Below are 17545 nucleotides of genomic sequence, written 5' to 3'. Positions count from 1 at the left end.
AGTGTTCTCCCAGCTGATTCAACAAATGCAACCAAACGAAAGAAATCATTTCACATATTCTTGTATTATCTTGTTACTTTGACTGACTGAAATGTTTCTATCAGTGATATCCAAATTGAGTCTTGTGTTGTTACCACAGATTCTGGACAACCCAATTTAATTGGTAAATCAAAACTGCCTGACAAATGATAAATAACTCCATAGTACTGTAATTTTAGCTCCAGTCCTATAATAATCCCCACTTGTCAGGAGCTGTGAGTGTCTTCAATTTCAGAAGTGTCAGGCAGGATTATACAGATAACAGGAACAACATTTTATGGAATATATACACAGTAAATTATTTGCTCAAAGCTTAAATTAAAAACTAATTTAAGTAGTGAATAAATAAATATAATAAAAAGTCTATATAAATATATAAATATAAGTTATGGCTGGTGAAAAAGGCAACAAGAAACCTCCACCGGATAGAATATAGCAAATAAAAAGGTCACTCGTGAACACATTCACATGTCTTAGACAGGTCTGCAACTCTGCCTATCGCCATTATCACCTACAGAAACAGGGGTGAGCAAACTTTTTATGCCGAGCCCCCCTTTTCATCCATGAAATTTCTTGGGCCCCCCTGCCTGATGTAATCAAACTCACATGAAAAAAAACCTTTATTAAACGGTATACAATGTAAATACAAATATGTCTAAATACTTACATATTTCACCAACTCTCCAAACACGAGCACAGGGTGTCCTGCATAATTTTGCAAGCACCCGCGTGGGGGGGGGGGCGGCGGCGTGGATCGGGGCTATTTTTGTGTGTGCCTGTGTGTGTGTTTGACTGTGTGTGTGTGCATTGACTGCTGCTGAGCGCGCGTCAATGTCAATTTTGTTTGTCTCACGAAGCGCCAAGCTTGGGAGAGCGTACGTGCATTCATTCACCTCTTTGCTACCTCCCTTCCCTTCCCCCCCCCCCCTTTTTTTACCTTCCCCTCCCTTTTTTCCATTTGCCTTTTTATTCACGCTGGAAAAGAGGATCTCATCTATACCAGACTGCATCATTACTGCTGTGATGCTGCCTTTACCACTTATATTTGCAGTGACTTCACTTCTTCTCAAATTATGCACTTCTTTTTACCAGCCTCAGTATGTCTCTAACTCCATTCATATATCTCCATCTCTCCTTTCTTCACCACTTCTCTGTTCACATGAACTCCTTTCTTACCTGCATCCTCTGACACAACACAGCTATATCCCCTGCACTAAAAAACACCCTTACAAATCATCCTCACACATTCTCTTTCTATCCATGCTTCTCCTCCTTGCTTCTGGGGATATCTCTCCCAATCCTGGTCCCTGTCTTATTTCTACATGCGCTCGTCCTCGCCTGCCAACTGCAACCTCTACTCCTTCTGGTGTCAACCCCTCCAACCTCATACCCATCCCCTGCCACCCTCCCTCCTCTTTCCCTTTCTCCTGTGCCCTTTGGAATGCTCGCTCCCTCTCTAACAAGTTCCTCTCTGTGCATGACTTCTTTCTCTCTCACTCCCTGCTTCTCTTTGCTATAACTGAGACCTGGTTCACTCAGTCTGACTCTGCTCTGGAAGCTGCCCTCTCCTATGGTGGCATTTCCTTCTCCCACACTCCGCGCACTGATGGCAGGGGTGGAGGCGTGGGGCTCCTGCTCTCCTCTCTCTGTCGTTACCGAACCCTTCCTATTCCTCCCTCTCTTGCTTTTCCCTCCTTTGAGGCTCACACTGTCCAGATTTTCTCTCCTCTCCCTGTTCATCTGGTGGTCATCTATCGCCCACCTACCTCTACTCATCCCCCTTCTGCCTTTCTCTCTCACTTTGAATCCTGGCTCTCTTTCTTCCTCTCCTCAGACTCCCCTGTTCTTCTCCTTGGGGACTTCAATTGCCACATTGATGACCCCTCTCTCCCTTGGGCTTCCCGCTTTCTTTCTCCAACCTCTTCTTTTGGCCTTCAACAGTGGACTGCAGCCAGCACCCACAAGGATGGCCACTACTTAGACCTGGTTTTCACTAAGAACTTCTCTCTCTCCGATTTCTCCATTTCTCCTTTTCCTCTCTCTCACCATCATCTCATCTCATTCTCTCTATCTCGCTTCTCCCCTTCTCCACCTCCATCTACACCCCGGTTCTGCAGAAACCTGCGCTCTATTCACTTACCTGACTTTGAGTCCACTTTACACTCCTCCCTCTCCTCTCTCAGCTCTGCTACAGACCCCGACAACCTGGTCAGGAACTACAACTCTGTCTTGTCCTCCTCTCTTGATCTACATGCCCCACTTTCTCACTACTCGCCCTTCTAACCCTAGACCCTGGCTAAATTCCCTCACACGCATGCTGCGTTCCTCCACTCGTTCCTCTGAACGCCTCTGAAGGAAGTCTCACACTCTCGCAGACTTCCTTCACTACAAATTTATGCTATCCTGTTTCAACTCTGCCCTCTCGCAAGCTAAACAAGCCTACTTTTCTGCACTAATCAACATGCACAAGTCTAACACACGCCAACTGTTCTCTGTCTTTGATACTCTACTCAAACCACCCTCAGCTGCCTCTCCTTCCTCCATCTCCGCTCAGGACTTTGCTGACTATTTTAAGGAAAAGGTGGAATCCATACGTCAGAACATCCCCTCTGTTTCTTCTTCCCATCCTACACCTCTTCCTAACTCTCCTCCTTCCTTCCTTGACTCTTTTTCCACTGTCTTAGAGGAGGATGTGTCGCTGTTGATCGCCACTTCTCCCTCTACCACTTGCCCTCTTGACCCCATTCCCTCCCATCTCCTAAAACCTCTTGCTCCTACTATAATCCCTATGCTCACACACATTTTTAAATCCTCCCTCTGCTCTGGAACCTTTCCATCCTCCTTCAAACATGCAACAGTCATACCATTACTCAAAAACACCAAGCTTGACCCTAGCTGTCTTTCTAACTTTCGACCTGTCTCCCTCCTGCCTTTTGCCTCTAAACTCCTTGAACGTCTTGTATTCTCTCGCTTGCTCCGTTTTCTCAACACCTATTCTCTCCTAGACCCTCTACAATCTGGCTTCCGCACTGCTCACTCCACGGAAACAGCCTTCACTAAAATAACTGATGACCTCCATGCTGCCAAAGACAGAGGTCATTACACTCTGCTCATATTACTCGACCTCTCTGCAGCATTTGACACCGTGGACCACCCTCTTCTCCTTCACATTCTCCATACTCTTGGTATTCGGAACAAAGCTCTATCCTGGATCTCATCCTACCTCTCCCATCGTACTTTCAGTGTCTCTTCAGCTAACACCTCCTCCTCCTCTATTGATCTCTCTGTGGGGGTACCCCAGGGCTCTGTCCTGGGACCTCTTCTCTTTTCTCTGTACACTCTCTCTAGGTGACCTAATAACATCTTTTGGGTTTAAATATCACCTCTATGCTGACAACACACAAATATACTTTTCAACACCTGACCTTAAACCTGCTATACAGACCAAAGTTTCTGAATGTCTCTCTGCTATATCATCCTGGATGGCTCTCCGTCGCCTTAAACTCAACATGGCTAAAACAGAGCTCCTCATACTTCCTCCCAAACCTGGCCCTACTACCTCCTTCCACATTACTGTTGGAAATACGATCATCCACCCAGTAGCCCAAGCACGCTGCCTAGGGGTCACACTCGACTCCTCTCTCACATTCGCCCCTCACATTCAAAACATTTCTAAAACTTGTCGCTTTTTCCTCCGTAATATAACAAAGATACGCCCTTTCCTCTGTTGCTCGACTGCTAAAACTCTGACTCAGGCCCTCATTCTCTCCCGTCTTGATTACTGTAACCTCCTGCTGTCCGGCCTTCCTGCCTCTCACCTGTCTCCCTTACAATCTATCCTAAATGCTGCTGCCAGAATCACTCTACTCTTTCCTAGATCTGTCTCAGCATCTCCCCTCCTGAAATCCCTCTCCTGGCTTCCAATCAAATCCCGCATCTCACACTCCATTCTTCTCCCCACTTTTAAAGCTTTACACACTTCTGCCCCTCCTTACATCTCAGCCCTAATTTCTCGCTATGCACCATCCCGACTCTTGCGTTCTGCTCAAGGATGTCTTCTTTCTACCCCCTTTTTATCTAAAGCCCTCTCCCGCCTTAAACCTTTTTCACTGACTGCCCCACACCTCTGGAATGCCCATCCCCTCAGTACCCGACTAGCACCCTCTCTATCCACCTTTAAGACCCACCTTAAGACCCACTTGCTTAAAGAAGCATACGAATAGCACTGTGAACATTCTGAACACATGATACATAAAGCTTGGCCCCCTGCAGACGCATTTACCAGAACTCCCTCCTACTGTCTCTGTACGTTCTCCCTACCTACCAATTAGATTGTAAGCTCCTCGGGGCAGGGACTCATCTTCCTTAATGTTATGTTTATGTCTAAAGCACTTATTCCCATGATCTGTTATTTATATTATCTGTTATTTATTCGATTACCACATGTATTACTACTGTGAAGCGCTATGTACATTAATGGTGCTATATAAATAAAGACATACAATACAATACAATACAATACAATACAATTCTCCCTGTTCTTTGGCTTGCTGTCCCCGGTAACATCCACACTCCTACCTACAGTATTATGTATTATTTATTTATTTTTTTCCGTTTTCAATTGGGTGTTTTCACTTTTTTTTTAAATTATTACTATACATTCATAGTATGATTGATATAGTGGCAGCCGACCCTTTCACTTGCAGAGGATTGCAGTGAAGCAGGTTGCCAGTGGAGGAGAGCAGGAACACAGCGCTATTGCAGGGCAGACAACGGAAAGAGGGGCGTTTGACATCACAGCGCTGGAGCGTGCTCCTCCCCCGTACCTCCAAAGCCCCCAGGTGTGCACGCACACACGTGCCACCTGCACTATCCTGTTCGCCCCCACCCGCACACATCTTTTTCGACTGCCTGCCCACGCACATCTTTTTGGCCGCCCGCGCACAGCTTTTTCGCCCTCCCGCGCACAGCGTCTGCCGGCCCGCGCACACCAGGTTTTGACACATGCCACATGCACCCCCCCATAGATATTCTTGCGCCCCACAGTTTGCGCACCGCTGCATTCAATCACAACACCCACACACAATCACAACATAGACAAAGCACACATAATCACAACACACACCGAACACATACTCAATCACAACGCACATAGAACACAAACTCATATCACAACCAAAACAACACACACACACACACAGACAACAAACACAGACACAACACACACACCACACTCAATCACAACACACACTCAATCACAACCAACACACTCAATCACAACACACACAAAGCACACACACACACACACTCAATCACAACACTCACACACACGACACACTCAATCACAACACACGCACACAGACACAATACACACTCAATCACAACAAACACAAACACAACACATACACTCAATCACAACACATACTCAATCACAACCAACACAGATACAACACACACAACACACACATACACAGCACACATACTCAATCACACCAATATCACAACACACACACACAACACACTCAATCACAACCAACACAGAAACAAAACACAACACAATATACAATCATAACAGTCACACATTTTCACCTGGGGGGGAAGTACAAGCATGCTCAAGTCCCCCGTGTGCTACTGCAAACAGACAGGAGGAGTTGTCTGTGTGCAAAGAGAAGCCCCACCCCCACAGCAAGCCACAGCACAGAGAAGCAGCAGCACAGAGCTTGAGCTTCTTGGCCACCCGTGCACAGTATCTGCTCGCCCCCAGGTTTTGCCGCAGGCCGTCTGTGCCCCCCCCCCTAAATAATCTTGTGTCCTCCCAAGGGGGCATGCCCCCCAGTTTGCACACCACTGACCTAGGATACAGTGCTTCCACTGCAGCAAGGGAGACTGGGAAATTACATGCAAATGTGCACACCAAGTCACGTTTTGCCTGACATCCATTTTTACATGGAACCCTTATAAGCTAATGCTTGCTGTTAACATAGCTTTTAAGCACAGCATGGGAATCAGATGCAAAGAATCCACTCACAGACATGTTTTAACTTTAATGGGTCTGATCAGCGTGAGGTTGGTTGTACTGGCTTTGGAATTTTCAAGGCTGTAGGATTTACTATCACATTTCAAGGTATGGTGGGTGAAAAAGGCAACAAGAAACCTCCACCGTATAGCATATAGCAAATAAAAAGATCACTTGTGAGCACATTCACATGTCATTTGCATGTAATTTCCCAGAATCCCTTGCTGCAGTGGAAGCACTGTTTGCTAGGTGATAATGGTGAAAGGCAGAGTGGCAGACCTGTCTAAGACATGTGAATGTGCTCTCAAGTGACTTTTTTATTTGAGCTATATATATATATATATATATATATATATATATATATATATATAAAAATATAATCAAAAAATAAATAGATGATACCGTTCTGTGGCTAACGAAATGTTTTTATTTGTGCGAGCTTTCGAGATACACTGATCTCTTCTTCCGGCGATGTTACAATGAATGAAGAAAGCAAAAGCTATACTATAAACAGTGTCTATTGGAATGTTATCTGTGCTGGTCCTTCCCCCGGTGTGGATGTATATAACGCTGTGTGCTGGGCGATAATGGGGAAGACAGGGTTGCAGACCTGTCTAAGACATGCAAATGAGCATACAGTAATATTTACAGTTGCTATATATATATATATATATATATATATATATATATATATATATATATATATAGTCAAATAGAACAGTTGGCACTCCTTAGGTGCTGATAGGTTGTAGGTGCTTGCCCCATATGGATAATATAGACATACGTTACCGTTCCAATGTCTGGTAAAGCACGAGACAGCACTCAATTGTAGAAAACTTCACAAAGTGTATTGGTGAAAATAGTGGTACATCAAGAAACCCAACGTTTCGGTCCTCCAAAATGAGACCTTCCTCTTGTATCCCCCTGAGGAAGGTTCCATTTTGGAGGATTAAAATGTTGGGTTTCTTGATGTACCACTATATATAATAAAAAAACGAATAGACACTACCATTCTGTGGTTTACGAAATTGTTTTATTTGTGCGAACTTTCGAGATACACTGATCTCTTCTTCCGGCGGTGTTACAATGGATAAAGCAAGAAAGGTTTTACGTAGAAACAGTGCATCCTAGAATGTATCTGTGACTGAAGCCTATCCCTCCCCCCTGTGCAGTATGCGATTTATGACTTAAGGTGTTAAATGGTCCCTGAATGTTAGTGATGTAAGAGTACGTGTGAGTGTGTGTGTATGTATATGTGTATGTGTATGTGTGTGTGTAAATATACATTTATAAAGCGCCCACAGTATATACAGCGCTTTACAAAATGTGTGTGTGGAGTGGGATTGTATACAGTGGCAACACTGTTTATTCGAACACGGCCGTAGCCGTGGTGTGGGGGAGCCGACGGCAAGCCGGCGGCTCATTTGGGGATTTCCCTGGCGCGTGCAGCGCGTCACTCTGGTGCCGGTCACACGGCCCAAGGTTCCACGCCATCCCCGAAGGCTGCAGAGGCAGCAGGGGTAAGGGGGACGCTGCGCGCAGCTTTGCGCAAGCCAGGGGGAGCACCCAGGGGTTCGGGGAAGGGGAGGGGGGCATTTTAATTAAACGCACGGGAAGGGGAAGATGCGGCAAGATGCGGCTCGCTCGCGGCTCCGTTTTGGCGCCAGCCGGAATAAGCCCCGTTCATAAGGGGCACAAAACAGGCAAATGTTAGAATAAACTGTGTCGGGCCTGTACCAATGGTGTGGGTAGGTGTAGAAATGTAAGAGCGTGCTGCATTACTATTAGTGTGTGTAAATACTATGTGGTACCTATTGGTATATAGGGATATAATTACATTGTACATTTGTATGTGTAAGAGACAGTTGTGTGTGCATTCATATAGCACACTATGTATGGACAGGGCCTTTAGCACTCATGGGAAGAGAGTTCTCTTGTGTCAGGGTAGTGACTCATGAAGCTCGGTCTCGATTTAGGCCATTGTTAAGTGTCCCGAACGTACACGGTACAGATACAGTCAGATCGGGTGGCCCTGAGGACCACGTTATAGTGGGGTTGGGATATATATATATTTATATATATATCTCAACCCCTATAACATGGTCATCGGGGCCACTCGATCTGACTGCGCTATAACCGGGGTCGCGCTTATTTAAAAAAAATGGCCACTGCGCGCCCGGGAGGAAGGGGAAGGAGGTGGAGTGAGGCGCCGGCAGCTCTACATGATTCCCCAGCAACCACTGTACTTCCCCCAGCAGCTCTGCACCAATCCCCCCCAGCAGCTCTGCACCAATCCCCCCCAGAAGCTCCACACCAATCCCCCCAGCAGCTCCGCACCGATCCCCCCCAGCTCCGCACCAATCCCTATCAGCAGCCCTGTACCGATCCCCCCAGCCCCGCACCGATCCCCTCTAAGCCCTGCACCGATCCATCTAAGCCCTGCACCGATCCCACCCAGCAGCCCTACGATGCCCCCAGAAGCCATGACACCAAGAGGTAGGGGTGTAGGGGGAGGGAGGGGGCTGTGTGTGTGCTGTGTGTGTGTGCAGTGTGCTGTGAGTGTGTGCAGTGTGCTGTGTGTGCTGTGTGTAGTGATAGTGAGTGTGTGCTGTGTGCAGTGTGCTGTGAGTGTGAGCAGTGTGCTGTGAGTTTACTGGTGCTGTGTGGGCAGCGTGTGTGCAGTGTGCAGTGAGTGTGTGTAGTGTGCTGTGTGCAGTGAGTAATGAGCGTGTGCTGTGTGTGTGCTGGTGCTGTGTGTGCAGTGTGTGGGCAGTGTGTGTGCTGTGTGCTGTGAGTGTGCTGTGTGTGTGCTGGTGCTGTGTGGGCAGTGTGTGTGCAGTGTGCAGTAATTGTGTGCAGTGTGCTGTGTGTAGTGAGTAGTGAGTGTGTGCTCTGTGCAATGTGCTGTGTGTGCTGTTTTTGTGCAGTGTGTGTGCTGTGTGTGCTGTGTGAGCTGCGTGCAGTGAGTAGTGAGTAGTGAGTGTGTGCTGTGAGTGTGTGCTGTATGTGTGCTGGTGCTGAGTGTGCTGTGTGTGCAGTGAGTGTGTGCTGGTGATGTGTGCTGGTACAGTGTGTGCTAGTGCAGTGTGTGTGTAGAGTGTGTGTAGAGTGTGTGTAGAGTGTGTGTAGAGTGTGTGTAGTGTGCATGCAGTGTGCTGTGTGTGTGCTGTGTGCGTGTGCAATGTGTGCAGTGTGTGTGCTGTGTATGCGTACAGTTTGCAGTGTGTGTGTGTGTGCTATAACGGGGTTGAGCTGTATATATATAATGAGAGTTTCATTACTAGAGCTTCCAATGGGATTAAACAGTGTTAATGTATGTCCTCTGCTGCATTTCTGTGAGTAGAGAAATAATAAAGGACTGAAAACTATAGCTTTGGGACATTCCATCAGATAAGTAAACAGATTATAATATGGAATCATCAAAAGGAGAAGGAGAGAGAAATAAAGAGAATATACTGTACCTTCCAAAACATCTATAAAACAGAGAGAGGTCTAAAGAGAGAATAATTTATACTCCACTTGAGAATTTACCTGTGAACAAATACCTTGGAATTATGCTAATTTAAACGTTACAGTGCCCCTATGACATGCCTGATACTATTGATTTACCATGTACATCATGGCAGAAATGCTAATTTTCTAGGGGATGATCAGGCTAACCGCTGCAATTTAGCCCCTGGGGCACAGGGTTGTTCATGTTTGCTGCTGAATCGATCACACCACCACAAATGCCGAAGGTCCAGGGCATTCTCCCTCTACTCATAATAATAATAAATGCAATACAAATTTTTATTTATTTAAGGATTAACGTCAAAGAGTTTCCTTAATATGTATAAGCCTAAGGATATAAAGAAAAACAAGTGTGTGGAAAAATCATTTGTAATTTTCATTCAGTTTACATAACTAATATTTTATGGTAGCAATCAGGTAAAAGTACTGTCAAAAGAGCACCTATATACAAAATATATTTATGCTAAAAAACACAGGATTAATACTAGTTATTTTTAGATTTAATATACAAAGTGAAAGTAAAATGCATAAGTATATGTGCAGTGAGTTTTATGTGTGTGTGTATATTTACGACAACAGCACAGCAGTAATTTCATACTTCCTGACTTCTAGCCACTAGAGGGGAGCAATCACATATTATATTATGTATCATTCAATGTGTATTTATGGCAGTGTGAGGTACTGTAGTAACTGTGAAAATTTATACATTTAGAACATTTAATACACAAACTATCATAAACTGTTCAATACTTCTGTTAGGTTGAACTGTAAAGTATATGTATTTCCGATAATGTAAATTAATTGTAAATAAATGAGTGTTGTGGTAACTTTAAATGAAATATTTACCATTACAGAATGGCAATATCCTGTTCCATGCAGGCTTTCCATCGGCACCAATCACACAAGTTATTGTTGCAGGATCAATAATTTTGTAGCCCAGGTCACACTGATAAGTTACTGTAGATCCAAGTTTAAAGTCAGTTCCAATGCGAGTTCCATTCATAATGTTGCCAGGATCAAAACAAGCTTCCCTTGGTTTCTCTGTTTCAAAAAAAATAAAATCAACTTGCAAAGAAATACATCTTGAATTAAAATTGGTAACAAAAAGTAAAATAGGCAATACATATAGTTTGAAGACAGCAACTTTGTAAGCTTGTTTATGTTTGCAACATATATAGATTTATAAAAGAAAATAGGTCCTTGCTAATGTTTTTAGTCAACAGTATATTAGGAATTCCAGTCTTGTTGTTTGTAAGTAGAATCTTTATGCAGAACAAAATATAAGCAGTAATCATGTAAAATTAAATGTCTTAGGAAGTGTACATGCAGAGATGCAGTATGATTTATAAGCCTGAGTTACAAAGGTGAGCATAAGATCTTCTGAACATCCCTGTATAGGAGCATCTCAGTACTTACATATGGGAATATATTATTCAGTACTCTTGCCTCAATCTGAAATTTAGACCCCAATGAGAACATTGCCCTCAATCGATGAAGCTGCTTCATGTCTGATCCATGGAAGTTGGGCAGAGGGATTTCATCTCCTGAAAAATGATTCTGTCTGTATTGTGCAATCAACTAATTCATACTCAGGGCCTCATGCAGAGAGCAGCGCTATTTAGAATTGGAGAGGGGGAAATTTTTTAGCTTTTTTGGAGAGTTTTTTTCTCCATATGCAGAAAGGGCAGAAAACTGCATTTACAAGCCTTTCTGCATATGGAGAGTTTCAACCAGCGCTATAAGCGCTGTTGAAACTACTGGGGAAAAAATCGCGATTTTTTTTTTCCCCTCCACCGGCCGCGGAGCGCCAGCTGCTTGGTGGAGAGGAAAAATGTAGAAAATCGCGCCATTTTTTTGGCGCGAACAGCCACTAGATGGCGATCGCGGCTCTCTGCATACGGCAGAAAAAAAAAACTGGAGAGATTAGAAACTCTCTAGCCGCGCGGCGAATTTCAAGCAACAAAAAAAAAATGGCGCTTTTTTTAAAACTTGCCTTTTCCGGCGTTTTAAAGCTCCATTTTCGCCGGAAAATGGCGAGATTCCTTTTTGCGCTGCTCTCTGCATGAGGCCCACAGTCAGTAGCCAAATAAAGAGCTACTTTCCTTCTGTAACTAATAGAGATTAGACTAGAGATAGAATTTCCAGTGAAAGCAGTAGTTTTTCTAAAATGTATGAAACTTTGCAAATTTATTGGAGTTCAAAAAAAGCCTTTACAAGTTTAATGTTTTTTATTTAAAATGTGAAAATTTGATAAAAATTGAAAAAGAAAATGATAGAAAATTACTTCTGAATTATTTGTTTTCACTCTTGCTCTGTCTAGTACAGTATTTACTTTCTCTTTCAACATTATCTAACTTTCTTCATCAAGTGTTACTAACTATCCTCTTTTAATCAAAATCCTTTAAATACGATGACAGCGTGTGCATTGTGCCTGTTCGTATTCCCCGGCACTTCCCTGGTGTCAGCAACTACTTGACACCTTTCTGCTGCCTATTCCCAATGGGGGTTTGAGTTTACCGCTCACACCACCGCATTCCCTCTTCCTGAAAAGTAGAGATGGGCGAATCCACCCAAATCCATTTCCTGGATTTTCTCGCATTTTCTCCCCAAAATCTGCTTTGTGGTATAAAATCCACAAACGGATTTCGTTGATTTTAATCCGCATGGATTCATTAAAAACTGTCATTGGATACAATCCATTGACAGACTTGTACAATCCAATCCGCAGACTCGGCTATCTATGGCAGATTCTTAAGAAGATTCTTTAGAATCCGCTAACAGATTGCTGATTCCGTCACTGTATTGCTGAATCTGCGGATTGGATTCTACAAATCAGTGACGTGATTATGGAATCCGCGGAGTGTATTGGTAATAACAGAAGCCACTCCAAAACTTCACTACAATACTTACGGTTGGAGGCAAATTTGGATCGATATAGATTTTTTTAGCATTATTGGAACCAAGATGTCCTCTAGAGCTATTGAGCACCAGGGGATACCCTTTTTGGCTGGCGGACATCTACATAAAATCTGTGAAAATTAAATGTTAAATATTGCGATATATATTAAATTAGGTGCTTTTAAAGGGTAATGCCTGTTGGTTTAGTTAGATTTTTTTTAAATAGGGTTAAAGTAAGGCGTCACTGAATTCACATCGATTTCAGCTTCAGTAAACCTTGCTTTCCAAGTTACTTACATCGGAAGGTTCTGCCATTACCAGCTTCAGTTGGGTACAGAAAATGTCTATTTAAAGGTCCCGTTTCCTGTGGGACATTTAAACAGATATGAGATTCTGGCATCACCTTCTCATGTAAGTTATATGGGGAGCAGGGGATCCCCGTAAATGAAATTAACACAGTTCTTCTCTGGATACCGCCTACTTCCCACCTAGGGGGTATATATATATATTTTAATGGCAGACAATGGTCCTTAAAACAGAGCGTAAATTGAGTGAAAATGAAGGTATAATCTCGCCGGAGGGGTATGTAAGAAGAAACCCTATGGCACAGATAAAATTAACAGCACATAAACACAAAAGCAACACACATCCAAATGATGTAAAACCCATTATTATTAATCCTTTACTACTGCACAAAAGCCTGCACATATTTAACTGTACTGTACTATAATACTGTACTTCATTTAAAATTGGTGTTTTAGTTACTGTACATGTTTTGACCAATGTATGATAGGCTTGCCCATGCCATACCAAAGTAATCGTTGATCAGGCTAGTGCTTACTTCTGAACTCCATACTGTTATAACTCAAGGTCATTTGACTCATTCTGATTGACCTCTGTTGTTGAAAATTATTTTGCCTTTTACATTGTCTATTTTCTTCTTGTCTGTGACAAATTATTCTTCTGGTTCTCCTTGAGCCTTAATCATCATTTGTTTACTGTCTTATTTGCCCTTTCACTTTTTTCTTTTCCTCTTTATCTATGTGTTGATTTACCCCAGCGTTCCGCTGTCGTTTCTTTTCTCTTCACTTTATACACTCTTATTAGGTGACATTATAACCTCTTTTGGCTTCAAATATGACCTAAATGCAATTAACACAAACACACACACATTATATATATATATATATATATATATATATATATATATATATATATATATATATATATATATATATATATATATATATATATATATATATATAATCACATATATACACATATATGCAAATAAGCATACAGTTATATTTCCATTTGATATACTGTATTTCCTTGATTCTAAGACGCCATCGATTGAAAGACGCGACATCAATTTGGCCCTTACAATCGAGGAAAATTACTTTTTCACTTACCATGTTCCAGGAAAGGTCCCATGTCAGTGGAGGATGAAGCGGCGGTGGCGGAGGCAGTAGAGGTCCCACGTCTGCAGATTGTTGAAGATGGACAGTGGGCAGGTGTGCGGCAGTAGAACAGGGCCCAAGTCTGTAGTTGAATGAAGATAAGAAGACAGCGGGTGTGCGGTGGCGCCAGGAGATCATAATAGCAGGAGAGCTGAGCAGGTGCAGAACGGCATAGGGGAGCAGCTGGGAAGGAGCACACTGTAACACCAGAAGTTGATCGGTGTCTGACTTCCGGTTATAGTGTGCTCATCCCCAGATGTTCCCCTATGAAGCTCTGCTCCTGCTCAGATCTCCTGCTATTATGATCTCCTGCTGCCACCTCCACCACACGCCCACTGTCGTCTTATCTTCATTCACCTGCAGACTTGGGACCTGTCCTGCTGCTGCCTCCGCCACCGCCGCACTCCCGCCCGCTGTCCATCTTCAACCATATGCAGACGTGGGACCTCTCCTGCTGCCGCCTACTTCATCCTCCGCTGACATGGGACCTCTCCTGAAACATGGTAAGTGAAAAGAGGGGGTTATTTCTGTGGACACTTTTCATTTTGTATTATTTTAATACATTGATTCTAAGACGCACCCCAATTTCAGACATGTGAAAATCGGAAAAAAGGTGCGTCTTAGAATCGAGGAAATAGGGTATATACACGTGTGTGTGTGTGTGTTAATTGCATTTAGGTCATATTTGCAAATGAGCATACAGTAATATTTCCATTATATATATATATATATATCATATCATATATATATCAAATGGAAATATTACTGTATGCTCATTTGCATGTCTTAGATGGGTCTGCTACCCCGCCTTTCACTATTATCACCCAGCACACAGCACTTCCACTGCAGCAAGGGATTCTGAGGAATCACATGCAAATGAGCACACAGTGCCACCTTTTGTCTCAAGCTCACATTACATGAACAACCCTTAAGCCAATGCATGCTGCTTTAAACACAGCTTTTAAACATGACCTGGGATGAGATGCAAAGCCAGTAAACCCACTCACAGACAGACTGTTTTGACCTTGTGGGTCTCTTCAGTGTGAGGTTGGTTTTACTGGCTCTGCTTGTTTAAGACTAAGAATAGGTCTTCACCACACATTATCAAGGTTATGGTGGGTAAAAAAAGTGACAAAAACCCTCCACAGTAAAGCATATAGCAAATGGAAATATTACTGTATGCTCTTTTGCATGTCTTAGACAGGTCTGCAACCCCGCTTTTCACCATTATCACCCAGCACACATGTATATGTGTGTATATAAAGTAAATCCTTTAGCTTCATTTGAGTGCGGTACAATATGGTACTGTATCTTCCATATTTTGACGTAGGGGTATGAGCTGAGCTTAATAATCAAAAACAAATAGTCAATTCCGTTCTGTAGCTAACGAAATGCATTTATTTGTGCAAGCTTTCAAGATACAGTGATCTCTTCTTTGGGCGATGTTACAATTGATTAAACCATGAAATTTACTTTCAAACAGGACAGCTAGGAATGTTATCTCTGTGGGTGAAGTCTAACCCTCCCCCCTGTGTAGTATGCGATTTGTGACTTAAGGTATTAAATAGTCCATGAATGTTTGTGATGTTAGAGAAAGCGTGGTATATGTGTGTGTGTGTGTGTAAATCTTCATTTATAAATCACCCACAGTGTATAGAGCGCTTTTCAAAAGGTGTATGTAGAGGGGGAGTGTATAACAATGGGGTGGGTAGGTGTTGAAATGTAAGAGGGTGTTGCATGTCTGTGCATGTATGTGGGTACTATGTGGTCCCTATTGGTATAGAAGGATAAAATTACATTGTACATGTGTACAGTAGCGACATACTTTATTAAAGTAAATGCCGGCGGCATGCCGGGATCTACCCCAGCTGCCGCCAGTCAGAAACGCGCGCCGCCGCGTTTCCCCCACGCACCCCCCCTCCACATCGCGCGCAATTACCCCCCCAAAGACACCCCGAACCCGGCTTCTACTCTGCCCCTCTGCTTCCCCGCACCCCCGCTTACCTAGATTTGAACTCCAGGGGTGTCGGGGAAGCCTGGGGAAGACGGGGAAGCCGGGCGCGCTTGTGACCGTGACGTCACAGTGCGCCGCCACGCGCCGCGGCTACCCGCTTCCCAGCCTCATACAGCCAGCGGCATTTGCTCGAATAAGAGCTGCCGCTGCTGTATGTGTAAGAAGCAGTGTGTGTGCATTCATAGAGTGCAGTAATCATAGACATGGCTTTAGCACTTGTGGGAAGAGAGTTCTCTTGTGTAGTAGCTCATGAAGCTGCGGTCTCAGTTTAGGCCACCGGTGAGTGTCCCAAGGCATCATACGCGGAACAAGAGGCAGACCTGTTGGCGAACATTTCTTTGACTCTGGCCATAAGTTGAATGATCTCAATGTCGCCATACTCAAAGGTAATCTCAGAGCACCACAAGAGAGTTGGTTGCATGAATATAAATGTATGAAACTATTTGGGACACTCACAGGTGGCCTAAATCGAGACCGCAGCTTCATGAGCCACTACACAACAGAACTCTCTTCCCACGAGTGCTAAGGCCCATGTCTATGAATATTGCTCTTGAGAAAGGTCCCAGTGGGGACCAAAACGTTGAGTCAATAAATGTCACTTTTTTTGGCATACAGGAGTGCCTGTCCCTTTTTGTTTTATGTTATATGCCTGTCCCTTTTTTTTAAATATATATATTTATTTACTACCAATAGTAAATTATTTTCCTTTTTTTATTATAGTCAATAATACTACCATCCATCTAGTCTCTAAGTATGTGTCTTAGTCATTACACTAGACTGCTTCCTATACTTCTCCTCTCACATTCTCACTTTTACTTTTATTTACTGTAGTATCATTGCTACCAGCAATGCTAGTTTCTCAGTTGCTTTACAGATGTAACTCTAACACATGACTCATTCTCTTGTGTCTTTATTGTTGAACTTTTTGCCATAAGACAGTCCTTACTCATAGTTCACTTCTTTACAATTACTGTAATTCAATACTAAGAGAATTCCTAAGTTTCAGTGATATCCTGCTTCTAAAACCATGAACTAAACTCTGTGCATACCTTTATATTCAATGGCGAAACCAGACATGCCCACAGATGCATCACTGCGGAAAGCCAGAAATAGACTGTTACCCCCACTTTCTATTCTTTCAGGTGCATGCGAGCCTTGAAAACTTCCAATTAAAGGACTGTTGGAATTTTCTCCTTCATAAATATGTAGAAAGTCATAACTGGGCTCCATATTAAAGCTGAAACACACATACAACAAATTGCATTTGTTGATTAAAATAATATTATTTTTTTACATTTACATGTCAAAAGAGTCTCAATCTGTTTAAAAAAAAAAAGTTAGATATTGTAAAATTGTGTCTATATAAAAAGTAAATAACATTTTATATCAGTCATATTTTGATACCATTAAATGGGTGAGATATAATTGTCTTTCTTGGTATCATTTTCAAACACAACCAAGGAGAAGGGACACAAAAGTAATGAAGTAGTGGAGAATGTAATGAAAAGCACAGAACATTATTATCATGGAAGAAGGTTAAATAACAAATAAAACTAGAAGCAATTCTTGGGTACTCATTGAATGAGAACAAATATAAACAGTACATTA

The 17545-nt window shown here is 43.0% G+C and overlaps 1 protein-coding gene across 1 annotated transcript in view; it reads right to left on the bottom strand.

Annotated features, from left to right (window-relative positions):
- CSMD1 (CUB and Sushi multiple domains 1) overlaps positions 1–17545 on the bottom strand; it is a 2556145-nt gene that overhangs the window by 467226 nt on the left and 2071374 nt on the right. Inside the window, exons 29-30 of the mRNA XM_075598211.1 lie at positions 16987–17174; positions 10412–10606 (exon numbers count right to left, since the gene is read on the bottom strand). Coding sequence (XP_075454326.1) covers positions 10412–10606; positions 16987–17174 — 383 coding nt within the window. The remainder of the gene's footprint in view (positions 1–10411; positions 10607–16986; positions 17175–17545) is intronic.

This window comes from Ascaphus truei, chromosome 4 (genome assembly GCF_040206685.1).
Source record: "Ascaphus truei isolate aAscTru1 chromosome 4, aAscTru1.hap1, whole genome shotgun sequence".
NCBI lineage: Eukaryota > Metazoa > Chordata > Amphibia > Anura > Ascaphidae > Ascaphus > Ascaphus truei.
This window is presented reverse-complemented; position numbering and strand designations above follow the sequence as displayed.